Source organism: Pangasianodon hypophthalmus, chromosome 11 (genome assembly GCF_027358585.1).
Source record: "Pangasianodon hypophthalmus isolate fPanHyp1 chromosome 11, fPanHyp1.pri, whole genome shotgun sequence".
In the NCBI taxonomy this organism is placed as follows: Eukaryota; Metazoa; Chordata; class Actinopteri; order Siluriformes; family Pangasiidae; genus Pangasianodon; species Pangasianodon hypophthalmus.
In genome coordinates, this window is record NC_069720.1 from 8,737,018 (window position 1) to 8,751,837 (window position 14,820).

Sequence of the window (14,820 nt, forward strand, 5' to 3'; positions counted from 1 at the left end):
TGCCAATCAGCCTACAACACTTTCAGCCTTTGGACTTGAGGAGGAAACTGGAGTACCCAGAGGAAGCCCCTGAAGCACAGGGCGAACACACACACACACAGGGCGGAGGTGGAAATCGAATGTTTGCAAGACAAACATGCTAACCACTAAGCCACTGTGCCCCCATGTGTATTTGAAGATGGGTAATCCATCAGACTCCAGTGTTACTCAGTAAAGTGTTTCAGGATGCTGGAGGAAGCAAAGACTCATATAAAATGTGGTGTCTCCTCCTTTGCCTCCCTAGAAGCCATGATTGCTATCTAATTTGAAAAAGCATGATAAAGTAAGTTTTGCTAATTTGCTAATGTCAACTAGCTATATTAACTATGTTTTTCTGTTTTCTTTGCTACTGCCAGGTTAGAATAACCCAGACTCCAGCAGATAATATAATTGGTTAGGCGGCAAGTCAACTTCTATCTAATGATGAATAATAGAAATGTACATGATATTTGACTTCTGACTGATTCATTAGCAACCGAGAGATTGGTGATGATTTCAGGCAAAATGTCTAGTTGCTTATAATAGTTTTAAATAAGTAATAAAAGTTTGTTTTACTTTTTAATACTTGTGTCTAATTAAAAATAGCAGGTTTTTTCTGTCACTTTAGTAAATTTTTGGCTGGATACTTCCACTTTTAGTCATCAAAAAAAATAAAAAAATTCAGACACATTATCTATACTTTCACCAGTATAATTTCTCAGTAGTACCTTTTCCACCGTTTTTGGTATTAATTACAGTATCTGTATATTTTCTGAATATAACGATTTAAACATGCTTTCTCTGATGATTTGTGATTTTTTAAATAAGACTCTTAATAACACAATGACAATGATTATTGTTCAGGAAAAAACAAGACCCTGTCCACAGGAATCCCGTTCTCCCATATCAGGCAAAGCAGCACATGGACACGTGTACAATCCCTCTCCAGTCCAGCAGGGGGCAGCACTCCAGCACTGTTCTTCCTAACGCCATTAAATCCGGAAGTAAAAAAAGAAGAGCTCAGTTACTTCCTGGCGGTAGCGTGTGGTAGACGTTAGCATTTCTTCTTCTGCTCTAACGGGACGTGAGCTATTTGGAATATATTTGTTTTGGCTTTTATTTTGGTTTCGTCGACATGGTGAAACTGTCGGCAGAGTTAGTGGAGCAAGCTGCTCAGTACACTAATCCAGTCCGAGACAGAGAACTGGATCTCCGAGGTGATGTAGCTAAAGCGAACTTAGCAACAGAGTTAGCAACAGGGTTAGCAACAGAGTTAGCAGCAGAGTTAGCATAACGGCGGCTAAATTTGCAACTGCTTATAATTGTTAATGAAGTGCACTACATAGGGTGTAGAAGCTATTATTTTATAATCTCAGTAGTGCGTTTATGTAGGGAACAATGAGTCATTTAGGATTCAGTGGCTAATACTTGCATAAGTAGTGAGTGAGTTTTGGAGATTCTGCTGTATGAGCTACACTACACTCCTGAGCAATATAAATAAATAAAATGATCCAAGTCCAAATATTAATCTTTTAATGGTCTTAACAACAAATCATTGGTCAGGAAATAAGCAAGAATTAAACAAATAGATAAAGGAAGTTAGTATGTAATAGCTTTTCCCTCTGATTTCTTTAAATGTTTAAGCCTTGTGGCAGATAACCAAATAATGACTAATCTTTTAAGGAAAAAAAAAATCCCAGAAGATATTTTTGGAAAGTTTTGTACACCCAGACATGTGTTAGTTTGAATTTTACATCAAATATTTTAATCATTATGATTAAACTATATAAGTGAATTTCTTTGTTTCTAGCTTTTCCCCAAACAGTTGACTGCATTGAAAGTAAAGCAGTAAGTGGAGGCACAGGAGCTCTCAGGAGTGTGTTTGTTTCATTCCTGCTCATGTTCTGACCAATGATTTGTTGTTATGGTCATTAAAAGCCTAATATTTGCCATTTTGAGCTTGGCACTTTTTTTTTTTTTTTTTTTTTTGCCCGAAGGATTGTACACACACTGCACAACTGTAAAAAGTGAATGTGCTTTGTTTAGGCTGTCCTTGTTGTTGTTTTTTTCCTCAGTGTAATGCCTCTCTCTTGTACAGTGCCCCATTTAAAACCTGTGTTCATGTTCCTGCAGGTTATAAAATCCCAGTTTTGGAGAATCTCGGTGCCACTCTGGATCAGTTTGATACCATCGACTTTTCCGATAATGAGATCAGAAAGCTGGACGGATTTCCGCTGCTCAGGAGACTCAAAACTGTGCTGATGAACAACAACCGCATCTGGTGAGGGAGAGAGAGGGGGAAAAAGACCTGATTTCCACCGTTAGATCAGAGCAGGGAGTGAAGAAGTGCACAACATGTCTACACTATAAAGTGTGTTAGTTAGGGACACTACGTGTAAACATTTCCATGTGATGCAGAAAGACATGTAATGTGTCAGTGTTCACAAATTTGTTTTTGCTTAGGCTGATATGTCACTTTTGTATTAAAAATTCTGAATTCAGTTTTAATTTGTTAAAGTACAAGGGCCGTTAGTGATGTTGTGATGATGAGAGGACTAAAATCCAATATCTATTTATATCATGAGGTGTCGTTAATGGCCTAATATGAATTACGTGGGGCAGACTTTTAAGTTCAAGTCCGTTCTGCTTTATTGTGCATTTCATGTGGGGTTTCCTCCAAATTTCCAATATGATAAACAGAAAAGTTGCAACTCTTTTTGTTCCACATGAAACTTACAGTTCTGTCATCTCTCATGTTGTGTAAATTGTACTTTAACTGGACAGTGAGTCCTAAGTCTATCTGCTATTAGTTTCTCCTCCGAATGCATTTCTGGGTTTTAAAAAAAGGATGATAGAGTAAATAATCCGCCTTCTTCATGTTCATGACGCCTGCAACTATATTTCACCTGCACCTTCTCAGTCACTGCCGATGTTGTGTTATGGATCTCAGTGAAGCGGGATGAAAAATATCAGCTCAAATAGAGATCAAATGTAGATCTAGATGTGTTTCACTCTAATCACCTCTAATCGCTGATACAGGCTGGGCTAGAAAGAAATCAGCTCCAGCCTCACCTTATCATAACCTTCTTACAGCCATTGGTGGCGCTGTTGCACTTGGTTTGGAAATTTAAATAATCCACCTTAAGGCATTTGTTATCAGAAAATAATTTGATTTCGATGCCAAAAATGCAACCGTATATTAATGTATTTTCTTTTTGAAAGACAGGTACATGGCCCTGCTATTGCATTTATACCAGCCATCCCTGTGAAGGAGTATAGCAATAGTGGTGTTAAACTGTCTCTTGCTGTCGGTTCAAAAACTCTTAATACTACTAATACAAAATTGTGGAAAAAAGCTGCCCAGAGGATTCGTAAAGATAAAAGCAACGAGTGGGTGTTTGTTATAGAATATTGCTTGGGGCTCATACTGGGCTTATTCTATTATTCAGATAACGTTCATATTCAGCTCACAGTTTCTCTCCTTTAGTGCAGTTGTTTATGACTGTACATGAATTAAAGCTGATGTGCTTTTGTTGCAGCCGGATCGGTGAAAATCTCGAGCATTCGTTGCCTAATCTGAAGGAACTGATCCTTACAAGTAACAACATCCAAGAGCTGGTGAGTAGTGCTTCACTGAGATGTGTGTGGATCTGTAATTCTGCTCATACGCTTTCATTCAGTGCACAACCTCTCACCATGATGTCAACTCTCTTGTCAGATGCAGTTTACTACTGGTTTATCATCCTTTTTCTCTATGCTGAGGGGCTCTGCAGCCTTTTTTTCTTTTTATTCTTCCCAGTTAAAGAGGTTCCTGGCTGCAGAAAGTTCAGGAACCCCTGCTCTAGTGCATCAACAGGCTGAACTTCTTACTGTCTTATTTAAACACATTGTTGTCTTTGATTAACAGGGTGATCTGGATCCTCTCGCTTCAGTAAAGACCTTGACACTTCTCAGGTATTTTATCACGATCACACACACAGCTGTCCTCGGAGCGTTTTGGTCTGGTTTATCCACATTATTTACAATATACTTAATTGCAGGCTAAATATTATCCTGAAAGCAGAACGAAAGCGTGACCTAGTAACAGTTTCTTCTCACTGTGAAGTGAATTTTAAATCTCTTGTGTAAGAGGAATGTTATTTCATTGTTTTGCTCTAATTAGAAACGTAATCAGATTAAAATGCGTAAACAGTAGTCATCCTCCTAATTAACAGAATATTCACTTTTCTCTATTGGTTAGAATTTTTTTCGGGTTTACATTCAGGTTCCTCTGTTCTGATTTGTGTTTTTGTTTATTCTTGTTGAGCTGTAAATTACATAAGAACAACATACTCCAGAACATACTGTTATACAACACGGTCTGGAGTGTGTTATTCCATTTATACCACAGCGATTTGCCTGTCACTTTACAGAGAATACGGAGAAAAAGGAAAGTGTAACCAAGACTCCTTCCATAAATGTTAAATGCTAACAAAAAAATTTTACATCAATGAATGTAAGAATTACTTTTTTTTTTAAACCCACAGCACGTATTTAAATCTGTTTATTAGTAGTCTAAATTTAGTAGGTTATTTGGAGCAGCCGCCGTACAAGTCCCTGTGTATTATCTGTCAGTACAGAAACAACAATGCATCAGAACAAGCGCATTAATATTAATCTGTTGTACAAGTTACAGCCATATCTACTTTCCGAGCCATGCTGTTACACGAAAATAATAATGACCAATTAGATTCGAGCATTCAGCCGTGCTGTGCTATAAAGTAGATTATTAGGACGGTTGTAAATATAGCTATGGATCATTTTGGTTATATATGGACAGTTAAAAGGTCAGTTTTATCTACAATAAACTTTCAGAAACCCATGAAGCCCCCTGCTCTTTGTAAAGGGTAAACATTTACAAAAGATTATTTTTTTTCCCTCCAGTCTCTTAAGGAACCCAGTAACCAACAAGAAGCATTACAGGCTGTATGTCATCAACAAACTTCCACAGATACGCGTTCTGGATTTCCAGAAGGTGAAGTTAAAGGTAAGGTACAATGCTGAATCTTTGGTTTAGGTCCTTATTGGAAGAGAAAGCATCAGAGTTTAAAATGTAATTATTGGAAATGAGGAAAATGGCTAATTGAGTGTACTAGGGGAAAAACAGAAGAAATTTAAATCGCAAAACACAACATGAGGCCAGAATTCACCTGCTTTTCCTTAAACTAGTTTTCCTGTATATTAAGAAGCTTTGTTAAGATTAGGCGAAGATGCTAGGTAAGTTTACTGAGTTTGATGCAGATCTGCAAGAGCATTTGGAAGATGTTTTTTATCAAATCTGATTAACGCCTGGGCCACAAATGATTTATATGTTCCTAACTTCTGATGGACGTGTGAGAGACTGCGGATATAGTGATGGATTTAACAAATTTTATTTGTCTTTCAGTCATAATGTCCCACCACTATAAGTATTGAAAGGTTAATAATTTATGATTTTAAATTGGGCCTGTCATGTCTGGAGTGAGAGGAAATAGATGTAGACATTGGATTGTACACGCCACAGGATAATCTCAGAAGATGCATGTTTAAGACCGGCCTAATTCATGAACATCTTTTGTGATGGTTCTGCCTTTAAAAAAGAAGCCCTAATTATTCTCTGATGTGGCCCAGGCATTATGCATGAATTAAAATACGGTCAAATCACTGAGCTGGAGGTTAAGGGCTGTGTTCTCTGGCAGCTCATTACTAGCACAGAATCGTTCACTGTTAATCTGCCTCTGCAGACTAAACCATTCCTTTAACACCTTCCTTTTTTCAAGTACATTCTTTTCCTCTTTGTTTCTTATCTGTTCCTCATTTCGAATGGAGTCAAATCCTGCTCGATGTCTTGGTGCTTTAACTCTGTGATGTATCGCCATAGGAACGTCAAGAGGCTGAGAAAATGTTCAAAGGCAAACGGGGCGCTCAGCTTGCAAAGGATATTGCCAAGCGCACAAAAACGTAAGATGAAAGCCCTTGATCAAGCACAGCTCTTCTGAATCACTGGACATAATGAAGTGTGTTATTGGGCCTTCAGACCTCAGTGACCTGATCTGGATTTTCCCCTTAACTGTTCAGTTGGTTCTAAAACCTTAAAGCTACCAAAAAAAAAAAAAATAAGACACCACAACCCTAAACTATCTGCAGTGTATTCCAGGAGAGCTGGCTCAAGGCATTTCTCTCTTTGTATCAGCTTATTAAAACAAATGATAAGATACACAAGATACTACACTCTGGTTGGAAGAACAGTGGTTAAAAGGCTGGAGGAGCAGGTCTGCATGAACAAGCCTCTGAGAACCCTTGTGTGCTTGAATGTGTTTTTTTTTTAGGTTCACGCCAGGAGCCGGACTGCAGGCTGAGAAAGTGAAGACGGGGCCTTCTGCGGCTGACGTGGAAGCCATTAAGGTCACTGATTTGTTTATGTTCAGATTATGAAATGTGGATGGGATTTATTGCGGTTGATTAAATTTCTAAAAGTGTGTCTCGCCCACAGGCTGCCATTGCAAATGCCACATCGCTGGCTGAGGTGGAGAGGTTGAAGGGAATGTTGCAGTCAGGGCAGATCCCTGGGAGAGAAAGCAGACAAGGTAATGCACAGTCAATTTGATTAACTCTTGATTTAATTTCATGACAAGGCTCATATGGAGGAGCTGGTCATATGAGCCCTGCCATGAAAAACACAGTCACTGAATAATACTGTGACATGAAGAAAGAACAGTGTATTTGCTGGACTAGGTGTTATTTTGCTCTATAGCAGATCTTAACTCATCACTCAAATGATGTGATTACAGACTACTACACTAAAGTGGTGTAGCTAAAAATGTACTCTCACTCAGGCGCAAAGAGACTAAGTGAGCAGGAAAGAAGTCACCTCAATTAGATTGGTTGGAACAAAGAGTCAGCTCATCAGATATCTAATCTAAACAAATGTCTAAATCTGATCAGTACTTGGGAGGACCTGATATCCCCTCTAACATATAGCTGCACCCAACTCAAACTACGTAAATTTACAGCTTTTCCTCTGAGTGTTACAAAGCACTAACACTGGAGACTCCTTCCGTAAACGTGAAATGAACGTCTCCTCACTGATAACTTCACCCTATCAGTGATGACGCTTTTCCTTGTTAACTGAAGCATCCTTTTTAATCCATTTATTAGTGTTATAGAAAATTCAATACCGTCTGAACAACTAGTCAAAAATTAATCAGCGCTATGGGATAAATCGATGCCCCTGACATGCAACAAAAAGTATTTTCCATGTAAAAGTGAACATTTGCTTTGAGACATTCACACTATTAATTTTTATTTGTGTAATATTCCAGGTGCACAGAGCATGGTTGAGGAAGAAGAGGAAGATGAGCCTGAAGTGGGGATGCAGGAGTCTGTGTCGATGTACAGTGCTGCCGGGGGAGATGAGATGGAAGACGATGGAGTGGAAAACGGAGAGGAAGACATGCATGTGAATGGATCGTAGTTCATTTCATGTTGTATGGCTGATGGTTCGGTAGTGCATCTCTCGAGTTTGTGTATAAATGTTGGACAGAGTACTTTGTATGCTACTTTTTTTGTTAAACACATTCAACCATGTTTTTTTTAATGATTTAAAATAAAAGTGTAATTGCTTCGTTTCATACTATGGAGAATCCTCGTGTAATATTTACAGTTGAATTTCTTTCTTTTTTTTTTTTTTTTAAATCCATTTGAAGTCTAACAGAGTAACAGATGAGCTACAGTCAGTAAATCTATACTTAGAAAGTGCACCAATGTGGGAGGTTTATCTCATAACATGGCCAGTACATAATCTACCTAATAAACTTAGAAATGGGTGCATGATGCAATTTTAGTAAATTAATAAAATATCTGCACAACTCCTGAAAGAAGCAAGAATTGAACTTCAGAAGTAATCAAAGCGCACCACTAGGGGAATAATAAATACAGAGGTGTGTTGTCCAGTGATCTTGTACTTTTTGTTTAGCACTAGTATGCAGTTATTAAATATTATTTAGTTATTATAGATATAAACCTAATTAGTTGAATGGGTCTGCCAATATGGACTAGTGTAAATCATTTCAGCTTGGAAGTAAATGCATTAAAAAAAATGAAACTAGCAAAAGTGCTGTTGTTATACAAAGCACGGTGCTGATTTGAATTTAATGTGTGGAAATTTAAGGAAAAATCACTGCAGTAATAATAATAAAGTAATAATAATAATTCACATAATATCTTTATACAGCAATATGTAAATATATGGGAAAATTCTTGCCTAAAGCCAAGCGTTTGGACACGCCCTCTTTAATGACGCGCTCTAGAAACCCCGCCCCCTCAAACAACCACGTCACCCTCCAGTTTACGGAAATCCGGTTTAGTTTAGCTAGACATCCGGATTCCGGCTAAATTGGCTCATAGATAGGGTACAAAATGGACAAATAATTACTTAATATAGTTGTCTAATGAACAGTGGACGGTGATTTTTTTCTCTGTTACTCCCGTTAAACATGGAGGCAAACGGCGGCGCTGCCAGAATAAAACCCGGAGCAGGCGCAGAGCCTCTGGAGAACCAGGATTTGAGTTTTCTTCAAGCAGCTGGTAGATAAACACTGTCATTTATCTTTAATAAACTTCGCCTTTAGCAAATAAGACGTTTTAAATATTTTTAAACGTTAGTATTCTGAAGTAGACGCTGGCTAAAGTTAGCTTTAACAAAATAGAATTACATGAAAACAACACTTGAAGACGACATTGTAAAATGTATGTAATATATAAAACATTTACACAGGGTTAAAAAAAGTTAATAAATGTGGGCATAGAATCGTCAAAACAATAAAAAGCAGCGTCATCGGCTACTTTAGCTAGCTTAATATTTTATATATTTTCCCCACCTGTATTTAGACAAATTGCGTTTGTTTTCTGCAGTTTGATTGGCTATTACAGCGGCACTTACACGTATTTAGCCAATCACGGCCGGAGGAATACTACTAGCCCGAACAGGGGGCGGGGTTTGTCGGAGAACCGGTAGGGAAAGAAGAAAACTGGCTGTAATAGTCTAGATGCAATGTAGCAGCGGTACCAGCGTCTCATTAATAAACAGCAAACTGTAAGAAGGGAGAACTGCTCGCTAGTGTGGTTTCTTATGTTTTATGTGTATTTAAAGCGTCCTGGAAGCCAAATTTGGTGTTTCTGAGCTTTTTGTAACTATCCATTAGGTTTCTGTTTTGTTTGAATTTTTGGATGACTCAGCCTGTACTAGTCTTGTGTTTGTCCAATTAATTTCTCTCTGGAGCCTATAAGTCCCGCCCCCGGGGACTGTCTTGCTCTACAGTAGCATCTCGTTGGTGTGTTTTTGGCTGTTTGTCTTCCTGCATACTCTTCCCTTTTCCAACCATCTCTTGCTTGAGACAAAATGTTTGCAGCTTAATCATTTCGAAGAAGGAGGAATTTGTGCAAGTTCATGGTTAAGTGAAAGACAGATTTCAGAGGAGTCTTTTATTAATTTGGGGCTGTTCAGGAAGATCGCTACCTGAGATCAAGAATGACATTCTGTCTTTACACACCCTCTGACATTCTCCATCTGTAAGAGTGTGTAATATCAGTTTATCAACCACTCAAATGCCTCCTGTTTATGACCCTGAGGCTCGCGTTGCCATTGGCACCACTGACGGTCAACCTCAGCTCAAACGTCTATGGCAAAACTACACAAACACAGCATCATATAATCAGATATTGTGAATGAAGGCGGCAGTGAGAAATCATCCACAGCTGAAAACAGGCTCTCATTTAGCTTTTCACTGTTCTCCATATTCAGCTAGTCCACTAATCAAGTCAACTTTGTTTAGATTTGGTGGGTGTGTGGTGTATCTCAAATGTCAAGCACTTTAACATGCTCTCACTCTGACTTCCTGTTTCAAAAGGAAATGTGTCAACACGTGGAATAAAATCTTGGCTCTCTAGCCACTTCACAAAGACTTTAACTTGGTGTAATGGTGCTTCAATGAAATTAGTTAAAATGATCAATTTTTTTTATTTATTGGGATAAACATACACATGCTCATCCATTAAAATAAATCCCAGCTCAACTTAAACTTAGTGCTGATGCCAGACATCTTGTCTCAGACCCTGCAGTTGACACGTCGCATCTTTTTTGCCTACAGCTGCCGCTTTTCTTTCTCAGTATGGATGGTTCCTGTTGGTCCTGTGTGTGGGAGTTTACTTCCTCATCCAGCATGTCAGTAAGAAGAGACCCAGCCTGAATCAGAGCTCAGCTTCAGCAGTCAGTCAAGGTTAGTGCTGAGATTAAAAACCAGTTATGTGCTGAATGTGAAAATGCATAAACAAGTGTTAAGCGGACTAGTTTGTTTTGTTTCTAGACCCGTCATCTGTGGTAAGACGTCAAGAAGCTTTGGAGGCGTCGCGCCAAAGAATGCAAGCAGAGCTCGATGCCAGAGCTGCCGAGTTTAAAGAGAAACAGCAGAGAGTGAGCATATCATTGGCTTCCAAAGAGTTTTTCTGGCATTCTTCAACTTAATGTCTATATGTAGTGTAGAAAAATTTCAACACTGAGAAAAGAACAGAAAAAACATTGTTAAAACTCACTCTAGTGGAAGTTAAACAGCAGTTATAAGAGCACCTATCAAACACATTTGCCCTTTAGAAGTGTCCCAAATGTTGGAAATGTCCTCTGTCTTCAGGACTTTCCCAGTGCTGACCATTATAAAGCACTGACAGCGGAGACTCCTTCCATAAATGATAAACTAACAAAACCATATCACCATATCCATGACTATATGTTTTTCTTTGTTAAATAGCATTTTGATCTGTTTATTTTTAATTTTGGATTATGTAGATTGTACACTGGGCGTGTTGATGTGAATGAGCTGTTACTATAGAGATGATAATGTGATTTGAATTGCAGCTGGCCATACTGTCAGAGATGCTGTTATAGGAAGTAAACTAACACCTTCTGACCAATCAGAGTCGAGATTTCTGTGGTCTAAAGCTACTTGAGAATAGCTTTGACATCCCTAAGACATTTACTGTTACTGTTACAGTTGCAACGACTGCCCTTAGACGTCCATTATAAGTGTATTTGAAGTAAACGGGTTTTCACATGCATTACAGATATGGCAGGTAGAGAAACAAACAAACACATCGCTTCAGTTGCTGAGTCATTAATATTTCTATTTCATCCACTTCTAGCTGGAGGAGGAGAAAAGACGACAGAAAATTGAGATGTGGGAGAGCATGAAAGAAGGGAAGAGTTATAAAGGAAACACTCGACTTACTCAGGTTAGCTACTGTTAACTTTGATTCGTGAATTTGTATCATTAAAGCATGTAATGTATCAGGTTTCTGATTTTCTCATGTCCTCTTTCTGGGTCTTTGAAGAACGATGACGAGGCGTCCACTTCCACCACCGTCCTGAAACCAAAGACGGACAAAAAGCCTCTTCGGAGCAGTGGTAAATAACATCACGGCTGTTTGGTGTCCATTATATACACATCACTTACTGCTAGGAGTGTAAAGATTCAAATCATTGTTCTAGTCTCAATATTTATAATACAGCACTACAGATTTGAGACAACATACGTATCAGGAAATTTGGGAAACAGGTGTGACTCAGCTGCTATATAGTGTGGGCCTGTTGATCTGGTATACACCAGCATGAGGTTTGTTCGTACTGTTACACTGTTTTGGAACAGTTTAACATGCAAATAACATATTGCACATAATCCACACTGAATGCAGTGGGACAAAGCAAAATAGAGAACATGATTTTTTTTTTTGCCAGAATAACAAAGAGTACTACAACAACAACATGTCTTTATTTCTGTGGCCTTTCACTCATCTACTCTCACCTCTAAATCACTGTCATTGATCGGTCGGTAAGTTTGTACTCTAAAATTATAAAGGCTACTGTTGGTAAGATTATTGCCTAAATAATGACTTTAACCATGGGCCATGCCGAATATAACAACCTACTGATGTCTGTATAAACAAAATAACAAGTAGGCATCTTTCATTTTTACAAATATATATTATTATAAACTGTGTGGTTAGAAAGGATGCTTATTTTCATTCAGAAATAGTAAAAAATAAAACATCGGTCTTTCGTGATTTAAAAAAAAACCAACCAAAGAACAGATGAGGATTGGGTAGATTACTGGGTGATGTAGGAACAGTTTCCCTCATTCACAGGAGCATGCGGAGGAAGTGTAGCTCCATAATAAAATATGGAATTTATTTATAACACTTAAAATATATGTGTTATTTGGTTTAACTTTTTTTTATATACTTTTTCCTTCATATTCCACAAGAAATGGGATGTAAAGTACGATAACAATGTGAAGTTCAATTTTGTTTTGTTTTGAGAATTTGAGAAGAATGCTTTAATTTCAGTACTTGACTTTTATTTTCCGTCGAATTTTTTTTTTTTTTTTTTTTTTTTTTTTTTTTTTTTTTAATTTATTTTTTAATTTATTCTTTTTTTTTCCCCCCAATAAATATGGTTCCTTATAACACATCGTAATATAACTGTATGGTGATATGGTATATTCTTGGCCATACGGTCTGCTAATACCACAAGTAGAGCTCATTGGCACTATATGGCTCTCTCACTCTTTCCCTCTCTCATCCTTTTATCATCATGTATTACGTTGAGCATCTTAGCATCTCCGGAGTCATTACAAACACACTTCAATTGCACTTTTCACTGACTGAAGATTTTTTTTCCCTACATGTTCAAGAAATTTAACTGTGGAATTTTTTTGGTGTGTGTGTGTGGTATTAGGGTATAATCCATTGTCTGGTGATGGAGGAGGGACCTGCTCATGGAGACCGGGTAGAAGAGGGCCCTCAGCTGGAGGATGAGGTTAAAGGAGGTCAGAGGGACGTGACCCTAGTCACCTCTGACCCTTCATAAGAGCATAAGAGCGAAAAAAGCAACTGAATGAAACTGTCTGCACTCACCATGGTTCAGTAATAGTGATTAATATAAATCTTTTGCTTTAATATTAAGTAAGATTAGGTTGAATCAATAATCAAATACATTTTTTAACCAGGCTACAGATTAGTTTTCTCTCAGATTTTCCAAATGTTTTCAAATCTGAGTTACATCAAAGAGGATTCATAAACTAGGCTACAAAGTTTTCACATGCATTCTCTTTAATGTAATTGTGCAAGCTGGAGAGATTTCTTTTTAATTCATATTTGCACTTTTGCTACATTTTTACATGATCATTTTTAAAGATGAAGTTGTCTGGCTTGCAGTAATCATAACTTTTGAATACATACATAGTGGCACATTGTAGGATCTGACCTATCCATGTGAGATTGACAGTTTCTAATGACGCCTCCTCATCAAAGGTACTTAGTCCAGTGGGGTTGGCTGATGATTTTCAGTTGTGAGTGTGTGATCCCAAAACATCGAAACATTAAAATGCTGATCTGTATATCAAAAGTTTGGACACACTAGATTGAACATGTATTTTTTTTCGTTGCCTTGAAAACGTTTGTAATAATAATTAAATTAAATATGGTTTGGCCTTCCTTGGTTACTGCATAATCCCATAGGTCATGTTTCATAGTAATAATGTCTTCATTATTATTCTAATTTAGGAGTGACTAGTAGAAATTGAAGAAAACCCTTCCATTAGCATGTGTGTCCAGACTTTTGACTGGTACTGTATTTCCAGTGGGAAAACTTTTCTTTGAACCTACAAACAGTTCTTTGTGAGGACACATGGCCCTGTAGAAGGAATAAATCTTGTCATTGAGAGTACAACATTCTTAGACTACCATGAAATGTCTTTGATGTACTTGTAAACTTTTCATGATTAAAAAGGCTTTATTTTTCATTTACTATTCACCAAGAAAATATGGTCTCTGACTGAATTTGTGCAATGTAAATACATAATTTTTTTGGAACCTTATCAGTGATTTCATGCTTTCTGATAAAGTGTTTAAGGCTGATAATAGACTCTAGCATTTTCACCACTAGATGGAGATAACAGATAGCACATTAAAATAAGATGAGCGATCCTTGGAAAGATAAACTGGAAAGGTTATTGTCATCTTCCCAATGTACGTGATCTGATTTCGGAGTAGTTTCAGCAATGCAGTGACATTTTTAGTCATAGTTAAGTTGAAATACTATTGAAAGCATTTCACATATCAAATGTAATATTAACAAGTCTTTCAAACCGTAAGAATGTTTCCATTAAAAATATTCATGAGCTGTAACAAAATGACATCAAATTTAAATTACAAATTTTCCTTGATTGCTGTGTCAGCCTTCTTTGGTTGGTTTAGTACCAGGAGAAGATTCCTTGATGTGCAAAATAAAATGAATAGAGTAGGTAATACTTTGAGTGTAGTTTGTGGGATATTTGATGAATTATAGTAATTAATTCATTTTCTTCCACTTTTTCTGTTTGGGATTGTGGTGGCACAAGGCTGAGAAGGTCAGGCTAGACTCCAGCCAAAGATTCTCCTCCTGGGGTATCCCCAAAGCCAACTGTGAGATATAATCTCTCCAGCTGGTCCAGGGTCTCCATCCAGTGGGACATGCCTGATACTTACTGTACTTAAACTCACCTGAAGGGAACATCTCACTCCTTTCCATGAGAGAATCATGGCCTTGGACCCATTTCACACTCAGCAGTGAAATGTTTAGGTGTTGTTGGAGGTCCACTTGAAATGTTGCTAAGAGAACATCATCATCTGCAAATAACAGAGATGTAGACTGGAGTGGCATACTCCCATGACCTTTAACAAAGCTGTGCAAAAGTA

General features: G+C 37.7%; 2 protein-coding genes across 2 annotated transcripts; both read left to right on the forward strand.

Annotated features, from left to right (window-relative positions):
* The first annotated feature begins 1,032 nt into the window (after positions 1–1,032).
* On the forward strand, positions 1,033–7,672 carry snrpa1 (small nuclear ribonucleoprotein polypeptide A'). The gene is made up of 9 exons (XM_026930769.3): positions 1,033–1,235; positions 2,152–2,299; positions 3,558–3,636; positions 3,926–3,972; positions 4,942–5,044; positions 5,918–5,997; positions 6,366–6,441; positions 6,530–6,623; positions 7,359–7,672. Exons 1-9 carry the CDS (start codon positions 1,154–1,156, stop codon positions 7,508–7,510), a joined length of 861 nt encoding a protein of 286 aa, XP_026786570.1. The 5' UTR covers positions 1,033–1,153; the 3' UTR covers positions 7,511–7,672.
* A 708-nt stretch (positions 7,673–8,380) lies between these two features.
* On the forward strand, positions 8,381–13,906 carry selenos (selenoprotein S). Its single transcript, XM_026930884.3, has 6 exons — positions 8,381–8,622; positions 10,185–10,313; positions 10,401–10,507; positions 11,230–11,319; positions 11,419–11,491; positions 12,821–13,906. The coding sequence occupies exons 1-6, from the start codon at positions 8,532–8,534 to the stop codon at positions 12,898–12,900; spliced, it is 570 nt and encodes a 189-aa protein (XP_026786685.2). The 5' UTR covers positions 8,381–8,531; the 3' UTR covers positions 12,901–13,906.
* The last annotated feature ends 914 nt before the right edge of the window (positions 13,907–14,820 follow it).